The 17,648-nt window shown below is 33.8% G+C and overlaps 1 protein-coding gene across 2 annotated transcripts in view; it reads right to left on the reverse strand.

The window, feature by feature from the left end:
- Positions 1–220: 220 nt before the first annotated feature.
- Positions 221–17,648, reverse strand: part of LOC117927220 (disease resistance protein At4g27190-like) — a 52,416-nt gene continuing 34,988 nt past the window's right edge. For both annotated transcript variants that reach the window (XM_034846670.1, XM_034846669.1), the window contains one exon: positions 221–3,468. In XM_034846670.1, the coding sequence (XP_034702561.1) occupies positions 528–3,464 (2,937 nt within the window). In that variant the 5' untranslated portion in view covers positions 3,465–3,468 and the 3' untranslated portion in view covers positions 221–527. The remainder of the gene's footprint in view (positions 3,469–17,648) is intronic.

Genomic DNA, 17,648 nt, shown 5'->3' on the forward strand with positions numbered 1-17,648 from the left:
TTGTTTTTACTGCCTTAAGTTAAAAAATTTTAAAATAATTTTTAATAAAATAAATTACTAATTTCATAAAAGATGAGAAACAACATGTGATAGATGAGAGAAGACTCATGTGTCTGCCAAAGGGATAATTTTCCAGAAATTCCAGAAACTGACATACTACTCAATCCTACCTAATAATAAGAAGAAAAACTGCCCTTCGTAGCCACGACTAAGATTTACCTTTTGGCAGCTAAAAATACACTCAATATGCATGGATATATAAACAAATCTTAGACTTGAAAAAAATACAACCCAAAGTAGCACATCTCACACAACTAGTCTCAAACAAATAAAAACCAAGAAAGCAAATCTCAAACAAATACAAACCTAGGTAGCAAGTTTTGGACAGATCTGTTCAAACAAGAGAGGATACATTAATTAAACAAATACATGCCCAAGTTTTCGAATCCCACACACAAACCTTTGGCTCAGGCAGCATCCATTGCAATCAGCTTTAAAATGACACTGCTGCACAGAAATCCGAGGAGCTAGTTGAAGATGCAAAGAGACTCTAGTCTCTGTTTAATGGCACCATCGTCTTTCCATTTTAGTGCTTCCCACCACGCTCGCTGGCCTTTGATGCTTCTCAATTTGGTTGCATTGTAATTGTTGAAAGGCAATCTCTTCAACTCGGGACACATAGATATTTCAATCACTTGTAAAGATCGCCACTCCAGTGGATCACCACCCCAAACGCTTGTCAGTGTTTTGAGATTAAGGAGTGTTAGGGTCTTCAGTCTTGGAAGCTGGTTGGATTCTAACCCATTGTTCTCCGATTCCATTATTATCTCTTGAATTTCGTCACATTCTTCAACTCTCAAGTCCTCCAGCTTAGAAAGCTGCTGAATGATGCCATTAGAGAATATATTCTCCAGTCGTGGACATTTAACTAAGGTTAGTGTCCTTAGACGAGTCAAACTTCCAGCATGAACAGGCCCCTGCCAAATGCTTTTCAATTTTAGGACGTTCTTTATGTGCAGATGTCGCAAGCATTTCAACACACTTTGTGTTATTCCAGTACCATCTATGATGGTTTCAATTTCATTGCATTCTTCAATTGAACAAATAAAGAGATCATTCATGTTCTCGATACCAAAATCCGATAGTCTTGAAACTCCCTTGTGTTTAACTAGTCCAAATGTATGAGTTTTTGCAAGTACCTTCAATATATGATCCGTACCTTTGCCATCGATGAATTTCAGACAGTTGTAGCTTGGATCATCAAAAGACTCAAGAATTTGAAAGCAGGTTAAGCTATGATAGCCAACAGCAAATTGGAATGTGAAAGAGAGATCTTCCCTTGCTGGGCTGGTCCTGTTGAAGAAATCTTTCCATGCTGAGCTGTTCCTCATAAAGATCTCAAGGCACTGCACTGTTGGGAAGCAAAATTGAAGAGAAGTCAACTTTTTCAAGGTAGCCACTTCCTCTGTAATAATATTTCCGTTCCCGGCCCACCATTGCAAGGACGAATCAATGTCAATACTGAACTCTTCCAAGGAAACAAAGCTTGAAACATATCCTGATTGATTCTGAGTATGGCTTCCCTTGCCAAAATTAGACAATGATATTCGCAATAACTTCAACCAGGTTAAAGTTCTAATTTGACACAAACTGAGTTTAGTCCCTCGGATATCAAGCACCTCAAGCCGCTCAAGTGCATCTATGTCAGTTGGGAGTCCTACCAAATTGATGCAGGAATTCAGATAAAGCCCTCCAAGACAAATCAATCTGCATAAAGATGAAGGTAATGATTCGATGCCAGTGCCATGCAAATCCAGAACTCGAAGACAACACATTGATGTAAAGAATAACTTAGGAATGACAATCAAGTTCTCATTCCTTTGAAGTAACAATGTTAAAAGATCACGACAGTCTGGAGTTTCTGGTAAACCGTGCAGTTCATTATCCATCAAAGAGATGCGACTTGCTTGTTGCCATTCTTCAGGATTTGGTAGCTCATGCAACCCCTCACAGGGCTTTGCCAAAAATTTGGAATCTTTCCTTTGTAGTGATACTTTAAGGGCCATTTCCCGGATCACTTTGTTCATCTTAACACTTATCTTGTTCCCACAACTCTCTAACAATGAGACATTGATAAGATGACTCAATATTTCATGCCCATTATTATCAATAAAACCTTCTACTCTCCAATATTCTACCAAACAACGAATATAAATATCACATTCTTCAGAAAATAATGCACAATACAGAAAACAATCCTTCTTTGCATCACTATCCAAACTATTATAGCAAAACTCGAGACGTTCAAGTACTGCATCCATTCCTTCTTTATTCATCGAATTTCGCAAACTTCCCTGTGCATCCCTCCAATGCTGAACATTCCCTCCCATTCTTTTGAAGGTTTTTGCAAATTTGTCTATCAGTAGTGGCAAACCCCCACACTCTCTAACCACCAGCTGGCCCACTTGTACAACTCTTGGGATGCTATTAATAAACTCGCCTACTTTTTCCTTGAACATGTTGAAAGCTTCATCTGATGACAATGGTTTCACATTGATTGTCTCATCAACATCCATCTCCCTACAAATGCCTAGGTCTCTACTTGCCAACACCACCTTGCAGTCCTGGATGCCATGGATTCCAATTACATTTTTTAACTCAATAGGATGGCAAACTTCGTCTAAAAGAATCAAACACTTCTTTTTCTTCAACTCTTCGAATATTATCTGTGTATTTTCCTCAATGTCAGTAGGGCCTCCCATATTCAAATTTAGCCGACGCATGATTTTCTGTTGCAACCCTACCTCGCTCCACTCCTTTGGGACAGTTACCCGAATGACAATATCAAACATTTTTTTAATATTGTCATGAGTGTTCAAGTTTTCAATTATTGTGGTCTTCCCGGTTCCCACCATTCCCCAGATTCCTATTCTTTTTATTTCCGGATCCTCTAGAAAATGCACTGCTGCTTCTACATGTTTGTGCAGTGGTGATTTATATTCTATTTTGGCTGGACGTATTCCCACGACACGCTTTGGCAGTTCCGCATCCAACACTCCTCTTTTACGTTTTCCCTCTTCCCAAAGACTAAGAACTTGCTTGTACTTCTCAGCCATGTCTTTGCTAAGACTAGCACCCTTCCCAAAACGAAACAATTTCCATGGGTGATTTTTTCTATCATTGTATTTGGTGTCTAGTTCTATCACTTCACTTTCATTCATCTCCACGTTAGCCATCCATTCTGTTGTGTCTGGCCTGATTCTATTTTGGCTTATTCCTTCCCTTATGCCATTTCTCAGTTCCCAAAGCTCTCTAGCTTTCTGCATTAAATCTTCATGGTTTCTTTTTAGATTCTTCCGATAACCAAATTTACGACCAGACCAAATTAATAAGCTTCGCCCATCTCTATATACCTCAGTCACTGCTGTTTCCACCGCTGCTCCAGCTGCTGCTTCTAAGGCCATCCTTCTGGTACCAACAACAAAGTCAGAATATAATTAAAAAAAAAAAAAAAAGAATTCAAATTCAAAACAATAACTTAGATGAACGATAATGGGTATCAAATGCTTAAAGAAGGGGGCGGGGGAGGGAATAAAAATAAAGGGAAGCAAACAAAACAAAAGACAAAGGGAGGCTCAACAAAAAATGTGGCCTAATGTGATAAATGAATAAATGAAGATATAAATAAGAGCTTTCTTAGTATTATTATTATATAAATTTTATTTCTTATGCAAATATAATTTAATCTAAAATTTAATTATTTATTTATTTTCAGTTTGAGGTTATGACAACCCCTTGGTATATGCAGAATCAACTTTTAAAAATTCTAAAAATATTCATCTACTTTTAGAAGAGCTGTTGAAATGTCCACATATTTTAATGTAAGAGTCATTTGGTCTTGATGGTTAGCATCTCAAGTACAATTAAGTATGACAACAAAATATTTTATTTCCTTAATTAATTTTTTAATAATTATATTTTTAACTTTGAAATAATGAATTATGAACTTCACCATGTCAAATATGCTGGAATATGTTCTTGCATTATTAGATTAAATTCTTCAATTATTTCAACTAATCTTTAAAAAATTCCATTATTACCTTGATCAATGTTTTCATTTTTTTCCCATAACATGCTAAATTATTTTTAGAAAGGTTCTTGACAACTACAATGATTCTTAATAATATTTTTTCACAATATTTTTCTCTTTATCCATTAATTTTCTTATCTTTTAACACTCTTATTATCAACTTGTTTGTGTTAGTAATACGCTCCTAAGTAATTGTTTCATTATGCCTAAGCTTGTAACTTGGATTTTTCTGGTCTCCCATTCCTTTGTGAACTAATTGACTTATACTAAGAGGGTGTTTATTAAATCAACTCAATGACTTAAAATAGGTTAATAGCTTAATTTAAGTTATTAAATAGATTAAACGTGTTCGTTAAAATAATTTAATATCACAACTTTAAATTAAAAATGACTTTAAGTATTAAGTTAAAATAGCTAAGTTACTCTTACTTAAATATAAAACTATGTTTACAAAAAAGATTTGAGATTGATATAAATTAAGTTATTAAGTCATTAAATCACTTTAAGTTATTAAGTTGATTTACCAAACACTCTCTAATTTTTGAACCAAACAACTTACACAAAAACAATGCTCTTTATCCAAATCTTTTGAATAAACTAGTCTTTTCTTATTATTATCTTCTTCATTTGCTAAAGTTTGTATCTTTTAACAATCTTCTATTTGAGAGACCTCTTGCTTCTAAGCTCCCGAAGCCTTCTCTCTGACTACTTCTAAGCTCCAAGAGATTTCTATGAGCCTTTGTGTTGCTTCACGAGACTTTGTGTATGTATCTCTCTCACTAACTTTACAAAGTTAGCTTAGATTTTCACTATATATGTTTCTTGGCTATACCTTCTATTTCTCCTCCCATTAGACCTAGATTTGCGAAGTTGCTTCTTGCTTCATTCATTATGTCATGATTGAGCATCCTCATAGATATAGCCCAGTTCATTCTTGATATCATGGGTTCATATAAAGATTCATCATGCTCAGTGAGTCTATCATTTGATCACTATTCTCTATTATCCAAAATACTAAGGTCTTTTTACATAGCAACTTTGACTAAGAAAAATCAGAGAAAGAGGACTATGACTTTTATAGTATTTTAAGTATTGTCCTCAAGGATTGACCTATGGAATTTGTTAAACTAGGTCTAAATGATTTCTTTTTGCTACCTTTCTTTAACTAAGAATGTGCAAAATTGATTTAAATAAAATTGAATTTACTAAAATAAACCTAATTAAATTGCAAAAGAATTATTGATTTCTAATTCAAATGATTCAAGGTTAGGGGTTCCACAATCCAACTTTGGGTATAGACCTCAAGCAAAATAAGGGTATCAATTTTAGTTAGTCTTAGGGTATTCAGAATGTGGGGTTAAACGAGATCAACCTAAGTCCCATAACTCAAGGTTGCATCTGAATCCTAACTTTTAATATTTTATTTCGTTACTAAAATACCAAATAGATGAATGGGTACATATGAAAATTGGGTTCAGGTTTAGGATTTAGGTCCTTACCACTTTGTGTAGATTTGTCTTAGGGTAGATAACAATGGCAAGACTTAGATAACCATGGATCAAGAATTACCAAGAATCCTTACTATTAAGAAATGAGTTATTGTACCATCCCCTAGATCAAATTTCATTAAAATTGGATGATTTTTGTTTTTGACTAAAACATTAAGCCAAATCTTTTCTAAACTTGCCTTAAAAGGTTTTAAGAAGCTAAACATAGGTTGTTAGAGGCTCCAAATCTCAAACTGGGTTGTTTATGCACTTTATAACTCAAATGGTTGAGGGTGTGAGGAATTAGTTGAATTGATTAGGCTCGATTGGTTGAGCTACACTTTTCACCCCTCTCACTTCCAATAACATGTGTTTACCCAGTTGAGGCAGAACCTCGATTGGTGGCGGATTAATTGAACCCTTTACTTAATCAGTTGAAGGTTTGAACCCTAACAGTCACCTGTCAATGCATTAAATGCACAATGATTAGTGAACTAGTCAAATTGGTTACTCAACCTATCAACCCCTATTCGTGGCTTTTGGGGTTCCTGAGTTGGAAAACAAATAATGAAGTGTTTTAGAGCATTTATTAATATGAGAATAACTTCATTCAATTAACAAGTTATATTTCTTCTCATTAGAAGCTCTTCCAAAGTGCATTCAATGCTCAACTTGCAAATTTCATTTTGTACCTTCAAATCTATCCTAGTTCCTTCTTGTATTGAGACCCTAAATTACTACTAGGTATGGCATTCATAAATGCACCCTCCCTACCTATTTTGAAAGAAGTTATTCAAGCAGGTTAATTTTTTGAAGCAATTGTAAAGTTTCATTAGAACCTTAGAATCCAAGTGTAAGCATTAAAGGCTTGTGGTTCAAGGCTGGAAAATAGTGAAACCCTCACTTGGTTTAGAGCTTTAGAAGAGTTGGTGTAGGTGGCTTTCCAAACCACTATGAAAGAGTTTGTGATTTTCTTCTCTCAATTCTTTTATATTGCTCTTCATCTATTCATTTCTTATCTTCATGATTTGCTTGCAATTGTTTATTTTTGAAAAAGTTTTAACACCCAGTTCACCCATCTCCCCTCTTAGGTGATTATCTTTGTTACATTAGCCTTATTTAACATTGATATACTATTATTTTTCTTTAAAATAAATGTTTGGCAAACTAGTTTTCCACTTAGTATATTCTGTTACATTAATTAATAGGTTTAGGGTTATTTTGATATTAATAAACAAAGTGTAAGAAGCCAACCTTTACATCCTTTTTATAGGGGATATAATGAACTTGACCATGGTATTAAAGAGGTAAGATGAGGACTATTATACTAATAAATTTGGTGTTATGCAAAAGACATTAGATTATCAAATGTCTATAAGTGAGGCCAAGTTAATCCTTTTTATGTGGTTCAAACCATAAAATACCAAATTCTAAGCCAACAACAACATCAAATCTTAAGCACACCAAGTTTCAGACCTTCTTAAGTCGTCATTTCTTCAGCGAGGAGAATTTTTGCTTATTAATCTAAGGTTTTCCAAAAGTAATCAATCAAATTTTGATAATAGCAAAATAAAGGATTAGAGTTTCATGGTTTCTACCGAGTGTATCTAGGTAATATGAAACATAATGCAAAACAAATTATTATCAAAGTATAAGGAAGAATTTCGAAGCTAGGCTGGGATCTAAGCTTTCCATATGAATGCTTCTGTTGTGCTTAGATCAAGATCCCTATGATGATTAGATGCATGCACCCTTATGATCCAAGGCTTAGAATGGGTTTTCTAGATATTCCAACATATATAATATTGAATACCATAAAGGTTTGGAATATTTAACCTCTCTTACTGATAGTCTATTGGTTTGTCTAATATAAATGTATCTCCTAGGAGAGTTCTATTTAGCATTGACATGCCTAACCTTTAAGTCATTATTCTTTTCATTTAACCTAACCCTCAAAATGGTTTCTCCATTGTTTATTGAGTTCATGGTAGAGAATCACACCCTCTCAAGGTTTTCGGAAGTCTACTAAGGAGAACAAAGGTGTTGAGTCATAGAGATGAGGTTAAGTACAGGTACTGGAATGTAAGTTTCAAGGAGTAGGAATTGCTTAGTAAATCCATGTACCTAATTCTTCATATTTAGGATATTATAGCTCAACAGTTTCTGATCTCATGGTTTTTACATCATCAAATTCTTTGGGAGATTTCGTAGGTGGTTTTCCACACAAACCACTTATGTATTTATGCGATTGGAATTCTTGAATCAATCAATAGTTGACAATCTAATTAAAGAATTCACAAAAGATAAAAATTTCTAAACTTTTAGGCTAAATTAAAAAGGATTATATGTTCACCCTTGTCAAGGTAGTTCTATGACTATGATCTTAAGCTTTCAGTTGGTACCAAAGCATGAAAAGTTTTAAAACAATTTTTTTTTAAAAAAAATTTTATCCTACAAAGATCTTAAATCAGTGAACCACAAAGACTTGGATTGTCTATGAACAATCCATCTTATTTTGATGGCAACACCCATCCCCACTGGAAAGCAAGTATGAATTCTTTTTGAAAATACAAGGGAAATAGGATTGGAATTCAATGGGAATATTCAAATAGAGGTCGCCATTAAAATTAGATAGAATTGGTAAATCAACTCGTGAACTCAAGCCCAAAAAAGAATGGGACAAAGTGAACAATAAGATAGTGAGGTGAATACTCGGGCTCTTTATAGCATATTTAATGGGGTGAGTCATGACGAGTTTCACAAGATAGCCACATGCAAATGTACTAAAAAGGCTTAGGGTATTCTCTCAGTCATACATGAGGACATTCTGACATTGAAATTGTCCCAAATTCAAATGGTTACTACCCATAGTTTTAAAGCATTTGAATGCAAGAAGATGAAACTTTTTCTGGGTTCTAAGCTAAGTTAATTAATATTGTCAATTCTAGTTTTAACCATGGAGGTAAAATTCTTGAAAGTTGTTAAAAATACTAAGGTCTCTCCATGAGAGATTTAGACCCAAAGTTATAAGTATTGAAGAAAGCAAGGACATTGACTCATTAAGGATTGATGAACTTATTGGATCCTTATAGACTTATAACATGTCCCAACCTAGTTCTCAAAAGCAACAAGGAGTGGCCTTTAAAGCTTCTAAGAATGTAGAAAGGGAATATGATTTATCTAACCAAAATATTTTGACTCCTAATGATTTGGCCTTGATAACTAAAATTTTTTAAAATATTGTGAGGGCACAAAAAAAGAATTTTCAAAAACCTAACTCAAAGAAAGGACAAAGAATCAACACTTCACTTAAAAGACAAAGAAAAAGCCTCATCCAAGGGTAAGAAAATTGAATGCTTTAATTATGCAAGACTAAGACACATGGCTACTAATTGTCCTAGTCTCAAGGATATTAAGAAAGCTATGCATGTTACTTGAAGTGACACAAACTTAAGTGATTATGAATCTTCAAACTCCAAAGATAATAGGTATGGGCAAAACAAAAATTATCTTATGTTTGTTGCATCTATTAATTTTGACTTTGATCCTTTTAATGATATTAGAGTTGATGAAAACTCATAATGTGAATTTGATAGTTTAGCAGAAGCACACCAAGCCCTGTTAAATAAGAGTTTGAAATTTTTTTAAAAAAAAAAAAGCTTAAAAGTGAATAATAGATCTTATAAAATATATGCTATAAATGATTCACTAAAATCTAATAATATTAATCTACTTAATGAAATCTCTACCTTGAAAAATGAAAAAGAAAACTTCTTTAAAAATGTAAAATTTGTAGAGAATGAGCATAATCATGTACTTGAGAAAAATAAATCCCTAACTCTAGAAATTGAGAGAATAGGAAAACACTTGGCCTCTAAAAATGAAAATTTTCATCTACAAAGTAAGATAATAAATGAAAACCTTAGTAAAGACAAGACAAATATCAGGTATGTGAATAAAGAAAAGACCCATTCTAGTGCAAAAAAAACATTAGTTAGGCCCAGGGAAGTGTCTCATTCTTGTAAGTCTCCACTAGATCCACTCCCCAATGTATCATTTGCAACAAATGTGAACATGAACAAAGTGGGTGCTTTAGTTCTCTTCAATAAGTTTCAATCACATGTGAATAGGCTAGTGGATAAGTCAAACTTCCTTAGGAATCAAATATTTAAAAAAAAGAAAGAAAAGATATCTCATACTAGGTCTAAGACTATGAAGAGTCAAGTAAGCACACCACCTAAGCTCAAGCAAGTTTGGGTTAGAAAAAATGACCTTTTTATGCTTCAGAGTAAAGGTTTAGTCCTGTCAAAAGTCATTCCTTTAGATTCTCCAAAAACTTTTTCTTTAAGAAATCTTAGGAGCTTCCTCTTCCACTCAGCACATCTTGTTCCATAGCCTAGAGTATTACTTCATTGTCTTATCCTTATCCCTAGTGCTATGATGAGCTTAAGATCCCTTCGGTTTATTCTTCTTTGATTTCATTCATAAGAATTTATTATTTGTGTGCTATCATATTGGCCAAGCATTTAGGGGAAGTATATGTGGTTGTGAGTCTAGGATCAAGGATTGTTGATTTTGGGAGGGTCAGATTTCTTAGAATGTTCTATCCATCATATTACATGTTTATATCTCGATAAATAATTGTTGATTACTTGATCTTTATAAATATATTGAGTGATCTTTTAGTTATGCTATTTCTTTGAAATGTGTTTCTTCCATTAGTTATCCCTAAGAACATTTTAATCACCTTCTAGAATCTTGAGATAAAGTAAATAGAATTTGATATGATAGGTATGTGAAGTTCTCTATTATTCTTGATTGAAAAGGATTTTTCTAAATTTTGATTTTGTGTGAGATTTTGGATTTAGAGAATTCATGAATATCATGATTATTTTAAATTAATTTATAGTATCATGTTTGATATAGTTCAAAATTTAAATTTCATCATGTTTGGTCAAATCAATATATATATATATATATAAATCAAAAGTAAAAGTCATCACTTGTCAAATTGGGAAAACACCATTGTGAAAAAGCTACCTATGCATGGAAGATAATTTTTGTATTTATGGTATAAAGCCTCCACCTTAAAAATCAAGAAAAGTAAAAAATAATTAACTTATAGGGAGTAATTAAAGTTATTCTTGAAGGATTAACATCTTGCCATTTTTAACTGAAATTTGATCGAACTATTTTCTAATTGAATGAGTTTTAAATCGATTTGAGTCAAGAATTGTCAAATAAACAAACTTAAGTTGTTAATTAATTTGATCCTTTAATCAAACAATAAGTTGATAGTTTCCATATTGGCTACTTCAATTGATATTATTCTTGTTATATCTCATTCATGCTTGAAAAGTTTTCAAATCTAATTTTTCATTAAATGTTGGCTAAAATTTTCCATTAATTTGATTTTTTGATAATTTTTGTGAAAATTTTATATGATTTGAATTCATCTACGTGAGTTTTCTTAAGTTATATCAAGCACCCATCAAGCAACGTATCAAGTGCTACATCATGAGCTGCATCAAGTGTTGCATCAAGTGTTGTATCAAGTGTTGTATCAAATACTACTTTAAGCATTGTATTAAGCACTAAGATAGCTCAAGCGCTCTAAAATTCACTTCAAGATCTGCATCAAGAGCCTATGGTTTTTCTTAATATGAATACATATTTTCATTTTTTTTCATGCATAGACTAGTCTTTATTGATTTCTTTCTTTGTTTTTGTCATTTTACTACAAAAGAGGGAGAAATTGATGTGATTATTTTGATATATGATTGATGATTTGAGATCAATATTTTAATGATACCTGTTTGTTTTGCTAGATGCATCGAATTACATGATTATTGAATATATGGTTCAAGATTTCTTTCTTACATTAGATTATGGACTATGATTAGACTATATTGGTTTATCTTTTTGCATCGAATTACATGATTATTAAATATATGGTTCAAGATTTATTTCATTAGATTACATGATTATTGAATATATGGTTCAGGATTTCTTTTTTATATTAGATTATGGACTATGATTAGACTATATTGGTTTTTCTTTTTCCCTACACTACTTTTCGTGGTAATTATTGATTTTATGCAAATCATACATTCTAAGACTTTAGATATTTTCCAAATGTGTTGCAGATATTCAATATTAGTCATTAGGATGTTTGGTTGAGACATGAGTGAAAGTATGTGATTTGTAAACTCCATGTGAGAATATTGGAGGGTTTATGTAATCATTATTTTTCATAAAATTTCCAAAAAGAGGATTGTTAGTGTATTAGTTTATTTGGATTAAGTTGATAATTTTGTTCCATTCATTCTAGTTAGGAGTCCACATACTTTATTATGATTTACTTTTTATATGGAGACTTAAGGTTGCTATAAAATCAACATAAAAGATTGAAAGAAATTGGGAAATGGCATAAAAGATATAGAATGGACTTATATAGAAACCAATAATGAAAGAAATTTGGAAACCAATTTAAAACGGAAAATCTTTCCATCTTTAACTTTCCTAAATTGCTTTTTTGAAATATGATCTCTAAATTGAGTCCAAGTCCACTAGAGTTTCTCTAATATTAATATGCCTCTTGAGAGAGTTCTCCTTAGAATTGACATGCCTAAATTTTTAATCATTATTCTTTGCATTCAACCGAAAACTCTCAAAACAATTTTTCATGATAATCTAATTAATTAAAGAATTCATGAAAAATAAATGAAAATTTCTAAGCTTTGGGCTGAATTAAACTTTCACTTGCTAGTGGTTTTTAGCTGAGATCGTCAAATATCAATTCGGCAAGTGGTATTAGCAACAGGAAACAACAATATCATGACTTTGAATGCAATAAAACCTTTGGCTTAATTTCTTTATTGAATACCACCTATCTTAACAAGTGGTATAAGAGCCAAGCATTATGAGTACCACAACGTAGCTTTATTTATATAAACACATTTATATGAGATGATTAGAGCTTTATCCAACAAGTAATATAAGAGACTGGGATTATGAGCATCATGATATGGCACTATTTATATAGACATTCCTAGAGCTCAATCCAACACTTCGTATGTAATCATTATAAAGGAGAATATCAGTCAATGATCCTTGACATACATTATGCCTACAATCATAGACCAAATTATCTGACTATAAAACTTCTAATATCACTCTATAAATAACTCCATTAATCTGGCCCTAATTACTTAACTTTCCTGTATATATCTCCATTGATTTGCATGTATAAGCGTATGCTTACCTAGTGTAACACAGAAAAATTCCTATCCTATTCAATGCTTCATTACTTTTTTTTTTTTTCTTTTTTTTCATTTCAATTTTAACATGGTATTAGAGTCATCCAACTCTAACAAGTGATCCTTCTCTGCTGTTCCATTTCCAGTTTTTTTTCTTTTTTAACGCCAGTTGTTTGATTCCAAGCTTTGCACCATCCCTTATCATGTTTCCATTTCCTATTATCCCATGCCTCTAGAACCCACTGATTGGTAATCTAGCCATTACCGTCACCAATATATAACAAATTTTTGGTTCCAGTCTTTGTTCAAGTTTTCTTTTTTTTTTTTAATCAACTATCATGGATGAAGAAAACTCTTGTAATCAACGCTGCTACTTCATTTGCTCAGGTTTCAACTCAACTGATCTCGATTAATGTTATTGCTCAACCTTTCTCAAGAGACGAATTACAATCTGAGTCCACGTATTACAATCAATTATACTCATGAAAATGGTAACAGAAATTAGAACCTAAAATCAATGGAATCAAACCAGAAATGGTGACAAGTTTAACTATTCCAACCACAATCCTAATGCTCGTGATTGATCATACAACAACCAAAAAGGCATCAACACTAATCAGACCATAGCCTGCCAAATATGTGGAAAACATGGTCATTTTGCACTACAATGTTTCAAACTCAAAGCTCAAATTGATGTCTCAGCCTACTGCCCACCAAACCATGATAAACAACTATAATCCCCATTGGTTCGTGGACTCTATTTCTAGTCATCATGTCATGAATGGTGATCTTAACAACCTAGCCCTGTACCACGGCTATGAGGGCACTGATCATATCATCAGTGGAGATGGATCTGTGCTTCCCATTTGTCATCTAGTTCTACACACATTTCCTCAAACTCTTAACTCTTTCTTTTTATCGCATATTCTATGTGTATCGTCCGTCTATACAACAAAATTTGACTTTTGTTTCTATATTATGCAAAATTAGCAACACATCCATTGAATTTTTTCCTTCTTTTTTTGTTGTCAAGGATCTCATCATAGGGGCACATCTTCTCCAAGGCCATCAATGAGTGGCTCCAGTCTGGTGGCACTGCTTTTGTCCCTCCTTGTTCTCTGTTTAGAATTAAGGCTTCTTTAAGTAGTTGTCATAACCATCTTGGTCACCCTCCTTCAAAAATTCTCTTACAAACTGTCAAGTCTAGCTCTTTACTTGTGTTATACTCAATATCATCCAGTTTTAATTACAATCCATGCCATTTTAATAAGATAACAAACTTTCTTTTGGTGTGTCTTCTTTCATAAGTCGTGGCCCTCTAGACTTATTTTATTATGATATTTGTGTCCCATCATCTGTTTTTGTTGTCAATGGTTTTAAATACTACGTTATCTTTGTTGATCACTTTACTAAGTATACTTGGCTTTATCCTTTCCAAATAAATCTGATATAATGCCCCCTCTTTCTCCAATTCAAAAGCCAATGTTGAATGCTATTTTCATGAGCTTGTGACTTTTAACTCTATAACTTGGGCAGAAAATGTAAAAAACTCACCAAGTCCCTCCAAACCAATGGTGTTCAACATCTCACTACTCCTCCTTATGCACCTCAGCACAATGGCTTATCTGAACAACGGCATTGACATATTGTTGAGATAGGCTTAACCTTGTTGCATTGGGCCACTATGCCTCTTTCTTATTTGCCATTTGCTTTTGAAACAACTACATATCTCATCAATAGAATTCCCACCTTGATCCTTCACTCCAAATCCCCTTCGAAGCTCTCTTTCATACTCTAGCAAATTAAACTAAACTCAAAACCTTTGGTTGTCTCTCTTGCCCTTGGCTGTGCCCATATACTCAACACAAGTTAGACCAATGATCTAAACCTTGTGTCTTTTTAGGGTATTCCATAGCTCAGAGTGCATATAAATGTCTTGACCACTTCACTAATAAAATGTACCTTTCTCATCATGTTCAATTTGTGGAGGATGTTTTTCCATTCTCTAAGGATAACTTCATGCAACCTATTACCTCCAATTTTCAAAAGTGGTCATCTTATTCTCCTTCTTTTGCCTCTCTAAGTGATACTCCCTCCTTAGTTCATTACTCTCAACCTCCCCCCTCCTCTTTATCTATGTCACCACCGACTACTTCCTCATCAAATGTTGAAGGAATATTAATCTAACAACTTAATTTGTTAGGAGCAGGTTTTGGCTTCTCCTTTCAACTTTTTAGTAAGATAGCCCTTGCTCGAGTAAGCAATTGTGGGATGAGTGCCCACTAAAACCACTAATGCTAATGGAAGCCCTTTTCTTGCTCCTGCCACTCTGGATCCAACAGCAACCTCTACTAAAGATTTTATTGCAATGCAACCTACTACTTCTGATTTCCAAAAGTGGTTATCATGTTCTCCTTCCCTTGCCTTTCTAAGTGATACTCCCTCCTTAGTTCATCACTCTCAACCTCTTCCCTCCTCTCTATCTATGTCTCCACCACCTGTCATCTCATCAAATGTTGAAGCAGTACCTCCATTCAATGGCTCACCATCATGTACGTCCTCTACTTTGGCTTTTTGTGGAGACACTACTACTCCTTTTGATCCCATCTTACTAGCTGATCTTTCTTCCTCTTTACCAAACCCAACCGGATTGCCCTTCCTCTCTCACTACACTCACCCCATGACTATTCACTCTCAAAATAATATTTTCAAGTCTAAACAATTCCATACCACAATCAAGCATCCTTTACTTGATCCCCTTGAACCCACAAATCCCAAAACTGCCCTTCGTGTTTCGAATTGGCATGAAACAATGATTGATGAGCTTAATTCCCTACTAGAAATGGGATATGGGAACTTGTTCCACCTCATCCATCAAAAACATTGTTGGTTGTAAGTGGGCTTTTCAAGTGAAATGCGATCCAAATGGGAGTTTAGCTCATTATAAGGCATGACCTATTGCCAAAGGCTTTCACTAATGGCTTGGCATCGATTATCATGACACGTTCAACCTGGTAATGAAAGCAACTACCATTCAAATAGTTTTCTCCATTATGCTTATTCGTGACTGATCCCTTCACCAAATGCATGTTAATAACACCTTTTTTACATAGAACTCTCCATAAAGTAGTTTACATGACACAATGCAAAATGGTTTTGTTGATGAAGCTAATCCTACTTATGTGTGTTGGCTACATAAGACTCTTTATGGCCTTAAACAAGCACTCAACTCATGGTACAATGAGCTTAAAGAATTTCTACATGATTTTGGCTTTACCAACTACAAGTCTGGTGCCTCTCTCTTCATGCACAATGCAAAATGGTTCACTATTTTATTTCCTTATCTATGCTGATGATCTCATTGTAACAAGTAGTAGCCAATCTCTTGTACAACAGTTCATTTACTCTCTCTTCACTCAGTTCTCTATAAAGGATTTAGGCAATCTCCACTATTTTCTTAACATTAAGGTCTTGCTAACTTCCCAAGGCATGTTCCTTACTCAACACAAATATATAAGAGAGAACTCTTGGCAAAAACAAATATGGATGGTGCTAAAGAGGTTATCACTCCTATGTCGACCACAGAACATCTCCTCCTCATGATAGCCCCTTACTCATATAGATGCAACAAAATATCAACGTATCATTGGTGCCTTATAGTATCTCTCTCTAACACTGCCAGACATCTTCTCCTCTATCAACAAACTGGCTCGATTCATGCACTCTCCTAAAGCGCCATTGGACATTAGCAAAATGGTTATTACGATATCTCAAATATACCATACATCATGGCTAGGGAAAAAAAAAGGGAAAAATGGAGAAAAAAAACGTGGTTGAGGAAAAAAAATTGTTCAAGAAGGAGCCCTCCAAGTTTTTTTTTTTCTGGAAAAAAAAAAAGGAAAGATTTTTTTTTTTTTTTCCGGAGAAATGGAAAAGAAAAGGTTTGTCGTTCTATGTTTTTTCGGGAAAACAATCAAACAAAGTGATTTGTTGTTCTCATGACCATGGGTGCCCTCATTCCTAACCAGTGCATTGGTTGTACCATTGGGCTATGGCTTATGATTATGCTAAGTCATGTAAATAGACCTACTAGGGAAATAAGCCTACTTACTCTATTTTCCCTGTGAGGTTTACACCAATTTTTATTGGAAACTACAATACAAAGAAGTACTGTCTTAAGGAATTTAGATTTTAAGCGGGACCATTTGTGACCCCTCCATATTTCTTGAGAACTGAATATTTTGTCTAAGGAGGTCGGTCCCAGTATGGGCTCTTACACCCCACTAGTTTTTCTTGGGAATACTCTATAGAGTGGTTTTAAGTTATTCTCGAAAAATTTGCTAAGGAATTTATGTCTAAGGAATTTAGATTTTTAAGTGGGACCATTTGTGACCCCTCTATTTTTCTTGAGAACTAAATATTTTGTCTAAGAAGTTCGGTCCTAGTATGGGCTATTACACCCCACTAGTCTTTCCTGTGAATACTCCGTAGAGTGATTTTCAGTTATTCTCAGAAAATTGGCTTTATTAATTTTTGAAAAAATAAAAACATTTTTGACACATTTTCTTGGGTGTTTCAGGAAAATGGCAACTGAATCCAACAACGTTGTTGTGGATGAATTGGCCCAAATGGCAACCCCTACTGTGGCACAAGTGCCAGCACTACCTACCATTGTACCTATATCTGTCTCACCTGGAGAAAAACTAGAGAAGTTTAGTAGACTTAATTTTAAAAGGTGGCAGCAAAAGATGTTATTCTATCTGACCACTATGAATCTTGTAAGATTCTTGACTGAGAACGCTCCTAAGCTTA

Source organism: Vitis riparia, chromosome 12 (genome assembly GCF_004353265.1).
Source record: "Vitis riparia cultivar Riparia Gloire de Montpellier isolate 1030 chromosome 12, EGFV_Vit.rip_1.0, whole genome shotgun sequence".
NCBI lineage: Eukaryota > Viridiplantae > Streptophyta > Magnoliopsida > Vitales > Vitaceae > Vitis > Vitis riparia.